This window comes from Oncorhynchus tshawytscha, linkage group LG16 (assembly GCF_018296145.1).
Source record: "Oncorhynchus tshawytscha isolate Ot180627B linkage group LG16, Otsh_v2.0, whole genome shotgun sequence".
Classification (NCBI taxonomy): domain Eukaryota; kingdom Metazoa; phylum Chordata; class Actinopteri; order Salmoniformes; family Salmonidae; genus Oncorhynchus; species Oncorhynchus tshawytscha.
Window position 1 is genome coordinate 61,387,553 of NC_056444.1, and position 17,747 is coordinate 61,405,299.

The 17,747-nt window shown below is 42.0% G+C and overlaps 1 protein-coding gene across 8 annotated transcripts in view; it reads right to left on the reverse strand.

The window, feature by feature from the left end:
* Nucleotides 1–17,747, reverse strand: part of kif1b (kinesin family member 1B) — a 110,399-nt gene that overhangs the window by 39,340 nt on the left and 53,312 nt on the right. For 7 of the 8 annotated variants that reach the window (XM_042299449.1, XM_042299445.1, XM_042299443.1 and 4 more), the window contains 8 exons: nucleotides 16,124–16,257; nucleotides 13,522–13,601; nucleotides 12,728–12,803; nucleotides 9,955–10,034; nucleotides 9,296–9,402; nucleotides 8,779–8,862; nucleotides 8,340–8,532; nucleotides 7,951–8,023 (listed from right to left, as the gene is read on the reverse strand). In XM_042299449.1, the coding sequence (XP_042155383.1) occupies nucleotides 7,951–8,023; nucleotides 8,340–8,532; nucleotides 8,779–8,862; nucleotides 9,296–9,402; nucleotides 9,955–10,034; nucleotides 12,728–12,803; nucleotides 13,522–13,601; nucleotides 16,124–16,257 (827 nt within the window). Of the gene's footprint in view, nucleotides 1–1,083; nucleotides 5,580–7,950; nucleotides 8,024–8,339; nucleotides 8,533–8,778; nucleotides 8,863–9,295; nucleotides 9,403–9,954; nucleotides 10,035–12,727; nucleotides 12,804–13,521; nucleotides 13,602–16,123; nucleotides 16,258–17,747 lie in introns of those variants that run through there. The other variant, XM_042299450.1, reaches the window with a different exon arrangement.

Sequence of the window (17,747 nt, forward strand, 5' to 3'; positions counted from 1 at the left end):
ACAGTTACATTTTTTTTAAAAATCAGCCTTCATCAATTCAAGTACTGGAGCCTGAACTGTGTATGCCTAAATCATGACTACTCTACTCTTACAGTGCAGTGAGTTAAGATACTGGTTGTTGATTTATTTGGCGTAAACTACATCTTAACAGTAGCCTGTGTGAGTTCTGGGTCAATTAACCATTTCGTTCAAGAAATGGATAACTGTTGTGGACATTCATTTATGAACTACCGAGGTCATTAGATTAATTAAGCTAAAATGTTTTTCTGATACTCGAAAACACAAACAAGACGGAACATACAGTAGTATATGGTCATATAGAATGTGCTTTATATAACAGTAACCATGTTTCCATCCACAGTTTTTATGCAAGTAAAGTCATACCGTACAAAATAAAATCACAACAGCTGTTATGGAAACTGGAAGTTTCGGGAACAATTTTATAAATACCGCCAGATCATGTGTTCGTTCGACATGGTGGAATCTTTTTGTGTCGGTAAAAGGTCATATGTGAGAAATGGCGGTGGAAACGCCTTTATGCGCAAATATTGATATAACAACCCTCATATATAAGTAAACTTGGTGTCACGTGATGATATTGTGTGTGGTCTTCCCACTACGAATCGGGAAACCATGCAGTTTATTAGGCTACAGATTAAATCAATAATGAACTGCACAGGGTGGTGAAAGTGCAGTTTTCCAATAAATAGATGGTCTTATTCTGGTGAAATGATTATGGATGCTTGTCTATCATTTGACAAATACTCTCGCTCGTATCCATAATAATCTCGTCATGAATACAGTTCTACTGTTGGCTGCTTGTTTCCAACAGTAGAACTGTATTCCTCAGCAATTTCAATCCTCTTCATGCTTTGTTTTCATGCCATGATACTTAATAGTATGCTGATACGGAGTATCATGAGATCCCTCCCTCTGATCTTATTTAACGTACAGCCAAATGTTCAATATCAATTCACACGAGGCTGCTTGGCCTTTGAGAAATGTTAGATTTTTGGGGGGGAAACCAGTAAGATTATTTTAAGTAAACAAGTTGAACACCAAGCAAAGGCCTGCATCTGTAACTGCATTTGTAACATTTTATTTCAGTCATACTTCGAAAATAGATCTCCAGCAACACAAACGTATGTATTATATCCTTGATAAAACCTGTGAACAATGAAGTTCCAATATTTTTTGCACAAAGTACTAGCCTTTTACGGGACAACAACTTGATACACAGCCATATCGAGGCACTTCATATCATATTCAGATAGACTAACAACACTGACCAGACACTAACATAACATATATTTCAAAAGAACAATAAAGCTGTACATTGTCCATTTCATTGACTACTTTTCCAGCTCTCCAGGTAATATTTTGAGAAGCTGTCAGCACCGGATGCATGCGTTAAATAACATTATTTATTGGAACATTGACTTGAAGGCATGCAAAATAGTCATAGAAGCAAGAGCACTTTTTAAAATGTAAAGAAAGCAAACGGTTGAAGAAAATGTCCTATAGATTTTTGCCATTTGGTTTGCGTTACACAAAGGTAGAGTAAATAGTATTTTGAGAACTTTATATTATTCTGTTATCTACAGTTATCAATAACATACTGTAGCTCAGATAGGCCAATGGATATCACAAATCTCTAAGCATCCTGAATTAAATGTTTTCTTTAAAGAAAGTCATGTAGAGATCGGCGTTGGCCATGCATTTGGAAATCACAAGGTTCTCTTCAGGGATAGGCAGCGAAGTAAGCTATTAAGGTATAGGAGATAAGAATACTTAAATCACTCAGAAGTGAAGAGTCGACTAACAGCATCAGTGGCAAACTCATGAGGCAATAATTATCTCATTTGAAGTCTTAACAGCATTTACACAGTGTAATTGATAGAGATAAATGCATGGTATCAGATAAATTGTTTCAGGGCGGTGTTCTAATCGCTAAACTAATCCTTAAGAATGAATGTGTGGGAAACCTAACAAGATGTGTACATATTCCATTCTTTACAGATGGAAATGGCATTCAATGTGTCATGTATTTACAACAGTAGAAAGTGAGATTTACAAACTTACTAGCCCACAATTTATGAAATCACATGTTCGGGTCAAATCCAATTGGACATGGATGCTTCTCCTGAAATATGCAATATGCAAAGACTTTCATTCTTTCTGTTACTCCCAAGGTGAGGGTGAGTCTTTTGAAACCATGGTAACCCTTGGTTGGACATCCTCTCCCTAAGAAGCTGCATTTTGTGGGTCTGAGTCACTGAACCAGAGATAAATAAATGGCAATCTAATACATTACCCAGAATCCACAGGTGCTTTCCCGAATGGCACCCTATTCCCTACATAGTGCACTACTTTTGAACAGACTCCAATGATCAAAAGTAGTGCACTAAGGAGGAAATAGAGTGCCATTTGGGACACAATCGGTTTTAGTACTGTACATAGAAGACATCCCGTGGGAAAAGCAAGACCCTAGCTTTTAAACTCAATGTGTGGCAGTTGGTCTTAACAGAATGATGTTGATTTAATGAGATCTAGCGGAACATCTACATCTCAAACAATAGAGTACAAAAGAAAACGGTGCTTAAGACAGATCTGTCCATATTCTCTCACTTTTTTGTAATACGATTGAAAGTACAACTTCTTCATGACTTAAGGAAGTGCAATTGAGTTTTGTAAATACAATGTACGGTGGCAGTCGCATATCTTAAGTAAAAATACCTGTTTCCTTTCATTTACACTAACTATGAAGACAAGAGGCTTACATTGTTTTACTCATGGTGGCCAAAAGGAATAATAAGGCATTGTCTCCCCAATCTTATTAATTTGGTACATTTTCAGCACTAGTGGTTACAAGTATAGGGCAATTTAAGGTATTCATTTAGTATGCGTTCTGTAGGCAAGTGTTAAAACTGAATCAAAAAGTTATAGGGAGACCGAGCCAATGAAGGTCTTTGATACCAGATTGTAAATGCAGAGCAATGTTAATGACGTGTTAGTGAATCATTAAGGCACTTCTTTGATTCCATTCGATCAGTCTTCATTCATTTTCAAAAGGCAGTCAAGTGTTGGTTGTGCACAGTAAATTAATTCACAATGAATGCATCATCTAATTTACATACAGATTATATTGTATTACACAGTCACTTTGATGTGTAGCTTAATTAGCTGCTAACTTCCATATCGATAATAACAACAGGTCAATGTAAAAACCTTTGAAATGTGACATGGTAAATTATGATAGAACACTGACTGTCCCTAAATGATATAACAAACATTGTAAATGTACACTTGGCAGATCCGGTTAGTGTACCAAATTAAATAAAATGGTGAGAATGTTATTTTTCCTGGAGTTGGGTTTCGTAAAGAACAGAGTAAATACTGTTTGACTGTAAATGTTGGGCACTTTGTAGACACCAAGGTAAAGGGTTTGAACTAAGGATTTAGAAACAACCCTGTTTTCCCTAACCAAGGGTTCATCTTTATAATAGCTAAAATAACATTCATTATAAACCGAAACTAAAACTGCAAACAGTGTAAAACGCAGATGATCAACCATGAAAACCATTTGTCTGAACAAATAAAAAATGTATGATGATTTATCATTATTTAAAATGGATGACACAAAAAGTCCCATTATCTTGTGTTGGCTTTGATTCCTTACAACAGCTCTCCTCATTTGCATATGTTGAAATAGCAACCAGTGCAGCACAACAGATACAGGAGGAAGGACATAGATAGATTATGCAATTGAAATGGTCAATTGTGCTTTCGTTATACACATACCATTGAAATTTGGATCAACCAACACACCGTTCAAGTGCAAAAAGAGTAACAGTTCTAGCTGTTTGTCTCACTGTGGACAATTATTCTGAGGTTTTGTGATCTGTAATGTGTTTGTCTACCAAAGTACAGAATTCCTCATTCCCACTAGCCACATCTCACACTGTCGTCTCTCGGCTAGCCTTCAGATCCTTCAGATTAGGAGCAGACATTTGCCTGCGCATTCGAGGTGGTGCCTGAAAATTGCTTTGATGGTTGGCTTGGTCAGTTTGTGGATATTTCTGGTAACTAGTGAAGTTGGTGTTGGCGCCATAGGGCATGCTGTTGTAGTGGCAGGGCTGTTGGTGGTGTGGTTGGGGTTGTTGGGCCTGTTGGTTTTGGTAGTGGTGCCGGGGTTGATAGAAGGCCTGCTGCTGCTTCCTGCCCTTATCAGAGTACTGCAAGGACTCCATGGAGCCGGAGGATCGGCGGTCCATGGAACCATAGTTTCGGCGGTCCATAGAACCAGAATTTCGGCGGTGGTTGAAGGAGTTGCTGCGGCTTCGTTCATGGGACTGCTGATGCTGGTGGTTTCTATGGCTTTGTCTCTGGCCCTGGCCTTGGCTTGGGCCCTGCTCCAAGTCTGTACATCTGCGTGGCTGCGGGGATGGGCTCGGCTGTTGAGGGTAGGTTGGGTGAATAACAGGAGTCGCCATTCTCTCTCCGGGCTCTCCCGCCTCCTCAGCCTGCACCTGACCCCCCCCCTCCTCCTCTTCAAAGGCCTCTTTTGGCACCTTCAGCTCAATGACCCGCTCGTCGGTGATGATGATGTGGGTGCCGGGACTCCAGGAGTTGCGGTGCGTGGGATTGCTTCGGAACGGGAAGCGGAGCTTGCGGTCCTCCGGCGGGATGAAGCGGTGGGGGCCGCTCTGCCGGCGAAGCTGCTTGGTGATCTCCTGCTGCTGGAGACTCTTCAGGCGCACCTGCTCCTGCCGCATCCAGCGCATATGGCCCCGGCGGAGGGTGGAGTCGTCACCCGCAGTTTGCAGTTCGCCCTCCTCCCCTTCGGCCTGCACCAGGGGTCGGCCCTCTCGAGGACTAGGGGTTCTGGGGGCGCTAGCAGGGGGGCTGGTGGTAGGCGGGCTGGAAGTCTGACACTCTGGGGTGATGAGTGGCAGGACTTTCTCCATCTTGACCATCTTGTTTCTGAGGGCACGGATTTCCACATCCTTCATGTTGTTCTGCTTCTTCACCTCATGCAGAATGTCCTCCAGCTTGTCAATGTGCACCTTGAGGTCATCCATGGGGTCAGCCACCACACCTGCTCCCCCTCCGCCTCTTCCCCCATTACCGTTGGTGAGAACATCCTCGATGCGTTCGTCGCCTACCCCGACCGTGTCCCACACGTCCCTGGCCACAGCCCGCCACGAGTCCCGCTCGTTGGGGTCCTTCTTGCCGTAGGCGGCGCACAGCTCCTTCATCTTGACGATGGCCAGGGCCTCTATCTCCTGGCGTGTGTGGCGGAAGTCGTTGAGGGCCACCTCATAGCAGATCTCCTTCACTGCCTGGATCTTCAGGTCCGAGATGGTGACCCACTTGGCATCCTTGGTGATGCGTCGGTGCTGGGGAACCTGGTACATTTTCACAGGCTCCCGACGCTTCCCACTGCTGGGCAAGCCACACTTTCTGACTATGGACTGCAGCTTGCTAGGAGGCAGCTTTTCCCTCAGGGAGGTGATCAGTCTCCAGCTTTCCTCACAAGACCTCTTATCTGAGTCATCGCCACTATCAGAGTCGCCATCCTTGAAAAAACAAAAACAGGAAACAAACCAAAGAGGTTCCCAACAAAATGAAGAAATTAAAATGGGAAATCAAAAAGAGGAAGGATGGCTTTTAAAAAAAGGAAAGGATACAAGTATGAATATGCAACATGGGAACTTCTATTGCCACGGGGTGTTTTTGGGTAGGATTTAAATTTATATAATTACTCATTTTCTACATCTGCATACGTTTTTCTAACCATTTTCAGTGTAAAACAATGTACTTTTTGGTCAGATTAAAAACACCCTCAAACTTTCGCATACATCATAATTGTACAAGATGTATGACAAATTGAGGAGGACATGCACTTTCCATGCCCAGAAAAATAAGTCTAGGAAGAAATCATTCATCAAATTCAGGGACAAACCAGCTTAAACAAAAACCTAATACTGACAGTGGCTTCCATTGACTTTCTTTTTATAGATCTAAGACCTTGGTTTGCGCATTGGTTCTAGCCTCAGGCTAATAAGTGAATTCAGAAGAATCCTATAAAATTGTGCCCTTTAGTGTAAAATTATATGGATTTATATAGAATGCTTTGCTTATTTCTTGGATGTAACTTTCCTATGCATGTTCTAGTGCTGGAACAACACTCTTTCGCAGATGTTACCATCAGGAGTAACCTCTGCGGAGAGCTCTCATATTTTGAAATGGGGAAATATTTGATACATTATCTACAAAATTGTACTTAGAAAATGTACGATCAGGTAGGCCAATATCATTCCCAATGTTGCATATTGATATTAAAAGTAAACGTAAAGCATGACTATCATGATTAGATACAGAATATGAACAGAAAAAGGGGGACAGGTGTTGATCTGATTTGTTGTGTACTATTTCCTCTTCATAATTGACGATATGGGCACTTGAAAGCGGGATCCCAAACATGCTACAAAGGCATGCAAAAAAAGGCAGACACATTTTGGTAGCCTTTCCCCATTCGAGGTCCACGTGAAAGAAGATTTAGAGTTGGTTTTAGAGTTGCTCTAGTGTTAGCAGTGGTTGAGAGGACAAAAGTAGTCTTGCAGTTTTATTGGAAAGCCAGTAGAGAGGACAGACAGAAGTGAGGTTAAGTGTTAATGCATCCACTTCACGGAAGACGTTAGTTGGAAGAAAATGCAGTTTCTCATTTTGGTAGACAAAGTACATTACAGATCACAACCAGAGAGAACAGGAAGTTGATGACTGTATCTGCGACTAGAGACATTGGTTGGAAATAGGTGTACAAATACGTGTATGCAGTAGGAGTCTGAATATCATACGTTTGTAGTTATGCTCATCAAACCACCAGAGAATTAAAGTATTTTTAGTGATTCGTTGATTAAAACCCGAGCACTGATAATTCAGTTGAGTTATGTCCTCAGTGTGCTTTACAAAAGGCACAGGTGAGGCTAGCATAAGGAAGTGACAAAAGAAGTCAATGAGAAACCACATTGTCGCTAGCCTTCAAAAAGTACTACAGCAGGACTCTTGGTTATCACAATGCATTGTACATATCAGCAACTGCATTGAAGAGCATAGAAACTCAACACAAAACAGCAAAACACTAGAATAGAAGTCTAAACCAAGACATTCCACAGTAGCCACATCGTTGACCAGTTTAACTGTATCTCTGCAACTTAGCCTGGGAAAGGAAGTGAAGAAAACATGCTACAAAACATGAACCATGCAAAAGCAGTAAAGCGTTACCAAAGCTAGATCACTGGCAATTGTACTGTAATTTTGTTGAGCCAATGAGTTGGTACTTGATTAATTCAATTCATTTGAATTGAGGTCATAATAAAAAAAATTATACAAAGCCAACAACTAATTTACAAAAATTCTGTTTTGCAAGGTTCAGTTCAAACCTAGAAGACAAGAGTGAAAATAAGGATTTGGAACAGGGAAAAATGCTTTGCAATATAATTCTCTCTGAATCAAATTGTTTCAGCAAGTTGGTCGAAATCAGAAGTCAAGGGCAAAGGCTTTGCTCTTCCCCATCTCAGACCAGATAGTGGAATCACACTCCCATGCAAGAGGAACAGACATGCTAAGTAAGTGCTTTTCTTCTTCACTCACACACACACATACAATAGAAGTGTCTCAAAAGGTGTCAGCAGTGAGAAATTAGTGCTAGTCAGACTTCAACAGAGCAAGCGGGGAAAATAATGTCTAATGACAAAACTAGCTATCAAAATGAACTATCCACAAGCTTATTTTAGGAAAACCATGCTATAACTTTGTATCCTGTAGCACATTTCATTTAATCTCAACACAAAAACAAAACTCAGGTATTGTGGCCCCCCCACAAAAAAAACTGAATTAATCTACAGGTTATAGAGAAATTAATTTGCTAAATGTTTCCAGGCTCACCAGTCTCTGCTGTTCCAGAAGTTGGTCCGCTTCCTCTTTCTCTTTTTTGTACAAGATCTCCATCTCAGTCAATCTAGAATGAATGAAACACACAAATGAAATCCTATTGTATACACAATTATTAAAAAACATGCTTCGCCATTGAACAAAGTATAGGCCTCAAACTCTCAGTGAGTGGAAGCTATCCACCTCTCAAAGTCCCCAGTTCTAAAGACACAATCCTGTCTCTGCGTTTCAGCTCAACGGCAGTTCTGCCACGTGGTTTGGTACAAATACAAGGGATGGGGCTAGTTAAGGAAACGTAATCACTCAAAGTCATAGACTAAGCTAAGTATGCCAGGATTGACAGTCCATGAGATCAACATGACTGTATTCGGTCCTGTACATACCTTTTCTCCATCTCTTGCTTCATGTCGATGCCCTGCTTCTCCAGCAGCTCTCTCTGGGCAAAGGTCCAGTCCACTGGCTCTACTGGGGTCTCTGCTGTTGGGGTCTCCTTCTCTTTCTCCTCCTTCTCGGCCCTCGCCTGCTCCGGATGGTTGAACCGAAACACATGGTTCTTTCCCATGATGATACGGTTTCCTGTGACAAGAGGGAGTGTGCAAGGTCGAAACAAAACGGGCATTGAGCTCAAAGGCCAAGTAGGAAGAGATTCAGGAATTCCTGTCATTGAATAGCAATTCACGTCAACACCTTCTCCAGTCTATTTCTATCAGTGGAGAAGATGTCAATGTGAAGATCCTTCACTTTACATGCAAATGAAGAGAGAACATTCCTGAAAACGCTTCATGAAATACAACTGCATATGCAGCTGTGGGGAATACACACCTGAGCGAAGCTGCACTGACGCTCCAACCCGCTTGCCGTTGACATAGGTCTCCGATCCCTCACAAGGCACCATCAGGACAACCACTGGAGACAAAAAAACATCAATACAGCGAACAGTATTAATCCCTATACCAACAAATCTGAATAATGCTTCTAATATGAATGCCTGACTCTGCCCAAATTTTACACAAATACAACACAAGACAAACAAGTTACAAATTATAGGTACAGTATATTGAGTGGTATTGGTTGGGCCTGGTGAGGAAATGGCGGCCTCTTCTTTACAAGGTGCTTCAGTGATCCAGTGTGTTTATTTATTTTAGCAGACAACCATTTGTAAACATACAGAAGTATCATTTGCCAGAAGAATTTACTGAAACTGAGGTGTAATGTCCATCTTCTGGCCACAAACATTTTCTAAACCTCCTCATGCAGCCACACTTGAGCCCATGCAGACACTTGGCAGCACGACGCTTCACTGATTCACAGTGACAAAGCCCCACGTGGTTTCTCTCACCGTCTCCATTGGCGTTCCGCTCGCTGCGGAAGATGCAGTGCTCTTCTTTGATGTGGGCTCCGCTCAGAACGATGTCCTGCCGTCTCTCAGTGTCCGCCTGGCCCACCCTATCGGGCACATGTGAGGGAGGACATTTTGTGACTGAGTGTCAGAGCGGGCGACCATTTTAACTAGCAGGTGACAACCAAAAGCTATGGCTTAAAATGTTTGCTTACAACAGGGTTTTACCTCCTCTGAGGTGCTTCATGTCGTTTCATCTAGGCTCCTGTTACTCATTATTGTCACCTCAGGTACTGAGGTAACTTAATACTTTCTAGGAAGACTACTGTGTGGGAAAGGAGAGCCAGAGGTAAGGGATTTGACTCGAGACAAATCAAATACGCTGGTGACCAAAGGCAGATGACATGCCATCTTTCAGGCCAAACATAGGGGGGGGAACTGGAAAAGTTAGATGTGCGAGAACTAAAAAATCTTTGATTAAAATGTTTTGCAGTAGCTTCTACACAGCATTCCACTGTGAAGCGTCAGTGCTCCTCTGGCTCCGGGGTGAAGTTTATCCTAGGATCAAACACCTTAACCATTGATGGGAAAAAATGCAAAAGTGACCCAAGATCAGTGTCTATTGGGCAACTTCTCCCTACTGTTTTCCGCTGAGTTACCTTGTGATTCCGTCTTTGATGTAATACAGCAGACATTCTGACATCAGTGGGTCCTCGTTCAGGTTGACCAGGTGAGGGGTCTAGGACGGAGAGTTGAGTGGAGTTCAAGAGTAAGACACTGTTCACATACAGTACTTGCACCAGTAATGCGTGTGAATCAGCAAAATTCAGGAAATCCCATTTCATAGGTATATTAAGTTCACATCTGCCTGATTGATACAAATGAATTCATTAATACCCCTTTATGAAAGTGGAATGAAAAAGGCAATGTCAATAACATACTCACGAGTTCTAAAGTCTAGTTTCACGATATACACCAGACCTGGGCTCAAAAGTTTTTTTCTTGTCTTCTTTCAAATCATTTTGATGTGTTTGAATGTGCCTGCCTGAAGTGCTGGATGTGAGGAATTTTCACTTTTAGGCCTAGTACATTGTGCCAGGCAAGCTCAATCAAGCGTAGTTATTGAGCTTGTTTTTGAAAGAAAATGACAACTATTTGAACCTTTGTCTGATAGACACCACTAGAAACACATCAATGCTACAGTAAGCATCACTGAGCCACCAACCTTCTTGGGGGAAAATACCCCATTAGCAAGCAAGTCAGCATACAAGGCCTCACAAGGCCTCTCTACGAAAAGCTAACCAATGGAGAGGCAGCAGGTGAAAATGAGAGAAAGTGGACGGAGGAAAGAAATTAGTGAAATGAAGGAAAACAAAACTAGCAGTGAAGGAGGGTTTAAAGTCCTAGGAGAAGAGGGAGCTTCAAAGTCATAAGAGGGGATTTTCTGATATCAAATGAATTTGCCTCAATGGGCAGTCGCGTTCGTTACAGCCGATGTGGCAGTGATGACTAATCTAATCTCCCTCTCAATCGTGACTCCACTGACGAGAGCACTTGTTGTTCTTTTCATTCCTGACTTGTGAAAGCTGCCTGCCTGTGCGGGGGAGATGGTGGTAGGAGGGAGAAAGGGAGGGGGGAGTGCAGAGGTGTACAGTCAGATTCTTCAACCACTACACTCAATAAGCCCCGTCTGTCTCTATAGCATCAATCGGTTTGAGGAGCTGACGGATTGAGTGAGGCCTGGACGACTGACAATTTAGTCCTCTTCACAGAGATGACGTGGATAGGGCTGTGATTTCAACATGTCTGTCAGGCACAGAAGGCTTCCCCATGCAAAGAGCTAACAGACTGAATGGACCTTCTCATGTTAAGGCTGTGGCTGTATGAGCATCCATCATGGGTGGATTATTTCAGTGAAATGGAACGAACAGAGCCGACCATTCCCTATTCTACATGACTCATGACAGACAATCATAACTGTTCTATACAATACATTTCTACCTGAATGTTCTACAACCTCGTAAACAGACCACTGATACAGTATGACAGCTGCTAGTAAACTCGACTAGCAATACTATGGCCACATTCTAGAAAGCGGTTTTCAAGGTTATTATACAAATACATCACCGTGGTGTAGATCAATAAATAAAACTTCTCTTCAAATCAAATAATGCTCGAATACAATAGCAGTACATTTGTGATCTTGCTGAGGAGGATACAAGGCCACAGCCATTTTGATTCATTACTAAGCTCTACAAATGCTAAACCTGGGTCACTCTCTACGGGGTGTGTCAGGGGCTATCATTTGGATTATCTAGCGGGGGGAGCGGTAGAAATCAATATGTAGATTTGATTTCACAAACCTGTTTAGTTGAAAAACAATCAAAGTCCTCGTCAAACAAGGACTTGGGCCTTTCAGGGCCCATCTAAACATTACCATATGGAGGAAGCAGATAAGAAGGGAATGGGGGAAAAACAATGATGAAAATAAAGGAATGTATGGAAGAGCTGAGGGATGGCTCTGGAAAGAAATGACACACAAATGGAAAGAAGCAACAATGGGAAAACGGTAGTGTAGTACTAGAGACAGTGGCCGAACACCCATACTTGCATTCTAAATATTAGGCATTTTATGTATGCGGATAATTTAAAGTTTTATAGTATGTTAAACTTCGAAACTCAGATATGCTTTAAATGCCAGGATGCTATACTCATTTCGGCCTTTCACCTAGTAGAATTGGCTGCATACTGTTGAGGAAGAGAACAGTCTTTCTACACTCACATGTGTTTGACAACAGCTGATAATGAGACAAGGGGATGCGCTGTACCCAAATTAACAAATAGCGGGAATCAACGCAATTGCACTTGAAATGATGCATTCTCAGGATGGGTGAGCCTAGTATGTTGATATTTGTTGCTTACTGCATTCATTTTTACTAAACAGTACGCTCTAAACAATATGGAGTACGATTATTACACAGTAAGGAGTTTTAGTAAGTAGTAGGCAAGACAGATTTCGGACACGCCAGTATCGCTGTGTGTTAAATAGATGGTAATCTCTATCCTGAAATGTCTAACAGGTCTGCTGCTGGGTTGGGGTCAATTCCATTAAAATTCCAGTAAATTCAGAAAGTAAACTAAATTCAAAATTTTCATAATTGAAAAGAATTGGAATTTCAGTACACTTCCTGAAATAACTGGAATTGACACTGCCTGCTACACTAGACGTAACTTTTGCAGAGCGCGAGACGCCCCCATTGGTTTCAATGAAACATGGGCGTAAGCAGCGCCCTGGTTCTATTTTTAAGAATTTGACTCACGGCTCAAACCAAGAACACTAGATGGAGTGGCTTGCGCTCTGCTCACGCTGGTGTAGCAAGTAAAAAAACCTACTGCTTTCGTAATGCCCCGGTATGGCACATATCCTTTTACCTTTTTAGGAGAGAAGACCCCGAGAGTGCCGCCATCTTCACGGATAGCCACACCCATCTCTGCCAGCAGGGCTTCCCTAGAGGAGAGGAGAGAGTGGAGAGTGACGTTAGAAACACATCTTCCCTAGAGGAGAGAGTGACGTTAGAAACACATCTTCCCTAGAGGAGAGAGTGATGTTAGAAACATGTCCATGTGTCCCTTATTACATTGGTGGTGGGGCTGGTTACATTCTTTACAGTAGAATCTGAACTGAAAACGTTATCACCACCATGCAATAAATTGTCGCTAGAAATTTAAATTGGTGTTACTTTAAAGAGATAGAATGCGGCACTTGCAGGAAGATGCATACTGATCACACAATACATTGAGACATATAGGAATGTGTATTGGGTATGTCCTCAGTATAGGTCATTAAGTGTTTGGGTGCTAGTGTTCATCTTTACAATGATACGCTTTGTGACAGCATTCTATCAACTAAAGTTGTCACGCAATGAAATACAAACCAAACAATTGCCTCCTCCTGACATACATCAGTGGATGAGCAAATTTGTATATATTCTGTCTTCCTTCCTGTCCCTTAAACATGCTTCTATTTTCAGAGGAAAGAAAGAAAGGAATAAAGAAGCACACTGAAAGGAGAGTGTGACAGATGGATAAGGTGAGAGGGAGACAGACAGAAAAGGCACATTTCAGAAGAAGGGTGGAGAATCGGGATACAGCCTTTCACTGAAAGTGTCTCATCTGAAAGGACAGACGAACAAAAAGGCATCATGGGGCTTTGACCCTCCACTGACCTCTCCATTCGTATTGCCTCGGTCTTCCGAAGCTTTTCCTCCCAGGTCTCATTGAGCTCAGCAATGATTTTCTCAGATTCCTGAGGACAGATTGGGGAGTGGCAAGAAAAAGAATACATGAAGCATACTGTTATTATTCAGTTCATCTAATATGATAAAAATCACCTCCTTATTAGGTTCTATATCCTGAAGACCTTTACTCACACAAAATCTTATGGTGAGAATATCAAGACTTAACTGGGGGTCAAGCCAAAACACCCAAAACCTGGGAATGTCATGTGCTCCCTACTCCTGCCATTGTGTTATTCTCTCCTTGTTCATCCCTACTAGCACCACTGGCTTGCTCACGACCATCTGGCTCTAAAAGCAGGAAGTATGGCCATTAGCCAATAAATTCAACTCCATCCTTTGTCAAGGGTTAACACCCCTACCATCTGTTGTTCTGGATACAGACACTGTCCCTTAGCTCAAAATAAAAAAGTCCATGCCTGGGTCCCAAAAGGCACCCTATTCCCTGAGTGCACTAGTTTTGACCAAGGCCCAAAAGGCTCTGATGTAAGGTTGTGCACTAAAAGGAATAGGGTGCCATTTGGGACGCATTTACGGCTCATGGATGGGCCACTGGAAGGAGATTCAGCAAATTATGAACATCTTTTACAAAATGTTTTGTTTGAGGGAGGCACGTGAAATCAGCTAAATATATTCAGTTACACAATGCTTATGATAGATGAATCTCCCAAAGACACATGGCAACACTAAGTCCTATTATCAGTTGAATGTCAGACTAGGAGCAGACATATGATCCTGATGACCAATTTATTTCACTGTGCTAATATGAGCACGTAGTGTGCACTCAGGATATTTTCTGACGCTTTTTACGCTTAATGGCCACGAAGACCAGATCTATTTTGGTCCTATTTCCTCCCCATCTGCGTCGGCGCCCGACGTCATTGGATGACAGACTGGCACCACGGTAGCCATGGAAACTGCAGCTGGTAATGGCTGTATGTTGCCATCCTATGTGCTCCCTCATCAGCAGCGAACGAGGGTGAGAGAGGGAAAGCCAAGGGAAGATATAAAAGAACAGCTGAAAACTGATAGCTTGAGAGGAAGATATTAGTAAGAGGGCCGCTTTTCCAAAAGGGTCTTGACATCAAATGGACAGATCCATTGTTTAACAAAAATTACTGCACTTTTCCAAGCTGAGTTTTAACACTAATGTTATATCCCTCCACGCATGTTTCTTACATCTTCAGAGGACTTCCATTTGAGGAAACAGACAAAGAACATGGGGAAATTCTGGACTTCCTATCTTTTCACTTTTCACAAAAGCGGGAAAAGTTAGGGACTATATTGGTTTAGTTCCACTGTTTATGTCCTTACATAGTTTAGGGGTCTCATCCATTTCAATGCCATTTAATTATGGAATTTAAATGTAAAAAATATAAAAATGCAACATGTAAAGTGTTGGTTCCATGTTTCATGAGCTGAAATAAAAGATCCCATAAATTTTACAAAACGCACAAAAAGCATATTTCAAATTTTGTGCACAAATTTGTATACAACACCTCTTTACGAGATAATCCATCCACCTGACAGGTGTGGCATATCAAGAAGCTGATTAAACAGCATGATCATTACACAGGTGGACCTGGGGACAACATAAGGCCACTAAAATGTGAAGTTGTGTCACACAACAATGCCACAAATGTCTCAAGTTTTAAGGGAGCGAGCAATTGGCCTGTTGACTGCAGGAATTTCCACCAGAGTTGTTGCCAGAGAATTGATTTTTCTACCATAAGCCGCCTCCAACATCGTTTTAGAGAATTTGGCAGTAAGTCCAACCAGCCTCACAACCGCAGACCAGAGCCATTGAAGAGCGGGGACAACAATCCACAGGCCACAATCAACAGCCTGATCAACTCTATGCGAAGGAGATGTCTGCATGCGGAAAATGGTGTTAACACCAGATACTGACTGGTTTTCTGATCCACGCTTCTAACTTTTTATTTAAAAGGTATCTATGACCAACAGATGCACATTTGTATTCCCAGTCATGTGAAATACATAGATTAGGACCTAATTAATCTATTTAAATTGACTAATTTCATAACATGAACTCTAACTCAGTAAAATAGTCCATCGGTATATAGCCCACCCAATTTACCTACCCCAGCCCCACACTGTTTTTATTTTCTGCTCTTTTGTACACCAGTATCTCTACCTGCACATGTGCATCTGATCATTTATCACTCTAGTGTTAATCTGCTAAATTGAAATTATTCACTCCTATGGCCTATTTATTGCCTACCTCCTCATGCCTTTTGCACACAATGTATATAGATTATTTTTTTCTCTCTACTATGTTATTGACTTGTTTATTGTTTACTCCATGTGTAACTCTGTGTTGTTGTCTGTTCACACTGCTATGCTTTATCTTGGCCAGGTCGCAGTTGCAAATGAGAACTTGTTCTTAACTAGCCTACCTGGTTAAATAAAGGTGAAATATAAATAAATAAATACAAATATTTTCAATTGTTGCATATTGTGTTTATATTTTTGTTCAGTGTAGCTAGTACTGGGGTTGGGGTGGATACTGTACCTTGAGTCTCTCGATGGCCTCTTCCCCTCCCGGGGTGGACATGATGCGCTCCTGGATACTGGTGACCGACTGTGGGCCAACTAGGCTGCAGAGCGAGCCAGAGGACGGCGAGGCTGTCAGGGAGCCGATAGGGGCTGTGGAGAAATGGCCAGGGCGTTGGTTCTCTGAGGCTAGCAAGTATCTATGCTTATTGTTGTGTATGTCTTTCAGGTCTGAGTCAACAAGAGGAGAGAGAGGCAGGGTCCCAGGAAAGGGAGGAGGGTCACAAAAGACAGGAAAAGGAGAATATGGGGAAGAGAGAGAGAGGGAGACAGAAGGACAAAGGAGGAAAGACCAGTGTAAGACGCACATTGCACATGAAAAAGGATAAAAGACAGACAACCAGCACAAATGGTCAGTTACACAGAGCAGCAGTTTTCTCCCCAGGTGGTTAAAAAGTTAAAGGACGTTGTTTTTGTTGAAATCGGTAAACCATTCCATTCAACGTCTCGCAAAATGACAAATCAAATTGTTCATTATTTTTGATGGCCACAACATTTTTTTGTCAGGGAATTTGCAGGACTTATAATCTTAAAAGGACACACATTACTGTGGCCAATGAACAGATCCCTCCATCTATCATTACAATTGGGAATTCAATTTGAATGGCCATATGCTTTTCAAATGCACCTACCAACTTCAATCAGTGACAGATAACTAAGTAGGATATGTCATAATGGTAATGTATTGCACATAAACAGAAACTTTGTTTCTTTAAACTTCAAAATATATATTGGTGTGAAAACTGCTAACATGTACCAACTGGAGGAGGAGGGGGGGTTATAGGCAGCCAGAGGGCCAGGGAGGAGGAGGGGGTTATAGGCAGCCAGAGGGCCAGGGAGGAGGGGGGCGGGATGACTGTTTGGAAGTGATATAGATGGAGACACATGCTGCCAAAGTTCAGACTGCAGTGAGAGTCACTTCAACTTACCCCACAAACAAGAACAAGTGAAAACACACCCCCGCGCACACACACACACACACTGACAGACAGAGCCGTCTGTCTAAATGTCAGCCAGCTCCTCTCTACAAAATGGCCTCAAGGGCGTTTCAGGTGACTGCCCTCTAAACCTCACAGGAAGACAGGGTCTCTTATGACAGACTGAAACCTCCACATATTGACTAAAAATTGAATTTGAATGACAGAAAATGTGGTAAAAATACTTGGTAAAAATGGCCACCGAGCAGCAGCGCATTACCATCTATTTCATTATGCTCCAATGCTGGCAATTTTTGCAATGTCATAATGCAGATGGTACGGAGCACATACACTTCAATTTTTACCAGAGCGTATAATGGCCATGTGGAGCAGCCAAAGGACAGGAGAGGGGGAAAGGGTAAGGAGTTTGGGGAATACAGCTAAAAATAAAGCATATGCTCGCTACAAGAGGGCTGAATTCCGTCGAAACACAGCAAACGTCTAGATAACACACATCTAATCGGCTACATAGAAATGAGAGCATGCACCTTTCCTCCTGTAGCTCAAAGCTTCAATTTGAGAACTTAGTAGCATTCTAATGTCTTGAACATTGTCACCTGCAATGGATAATTAGTAAAACAACAAGCTTCATCGGCAAAAAAAATA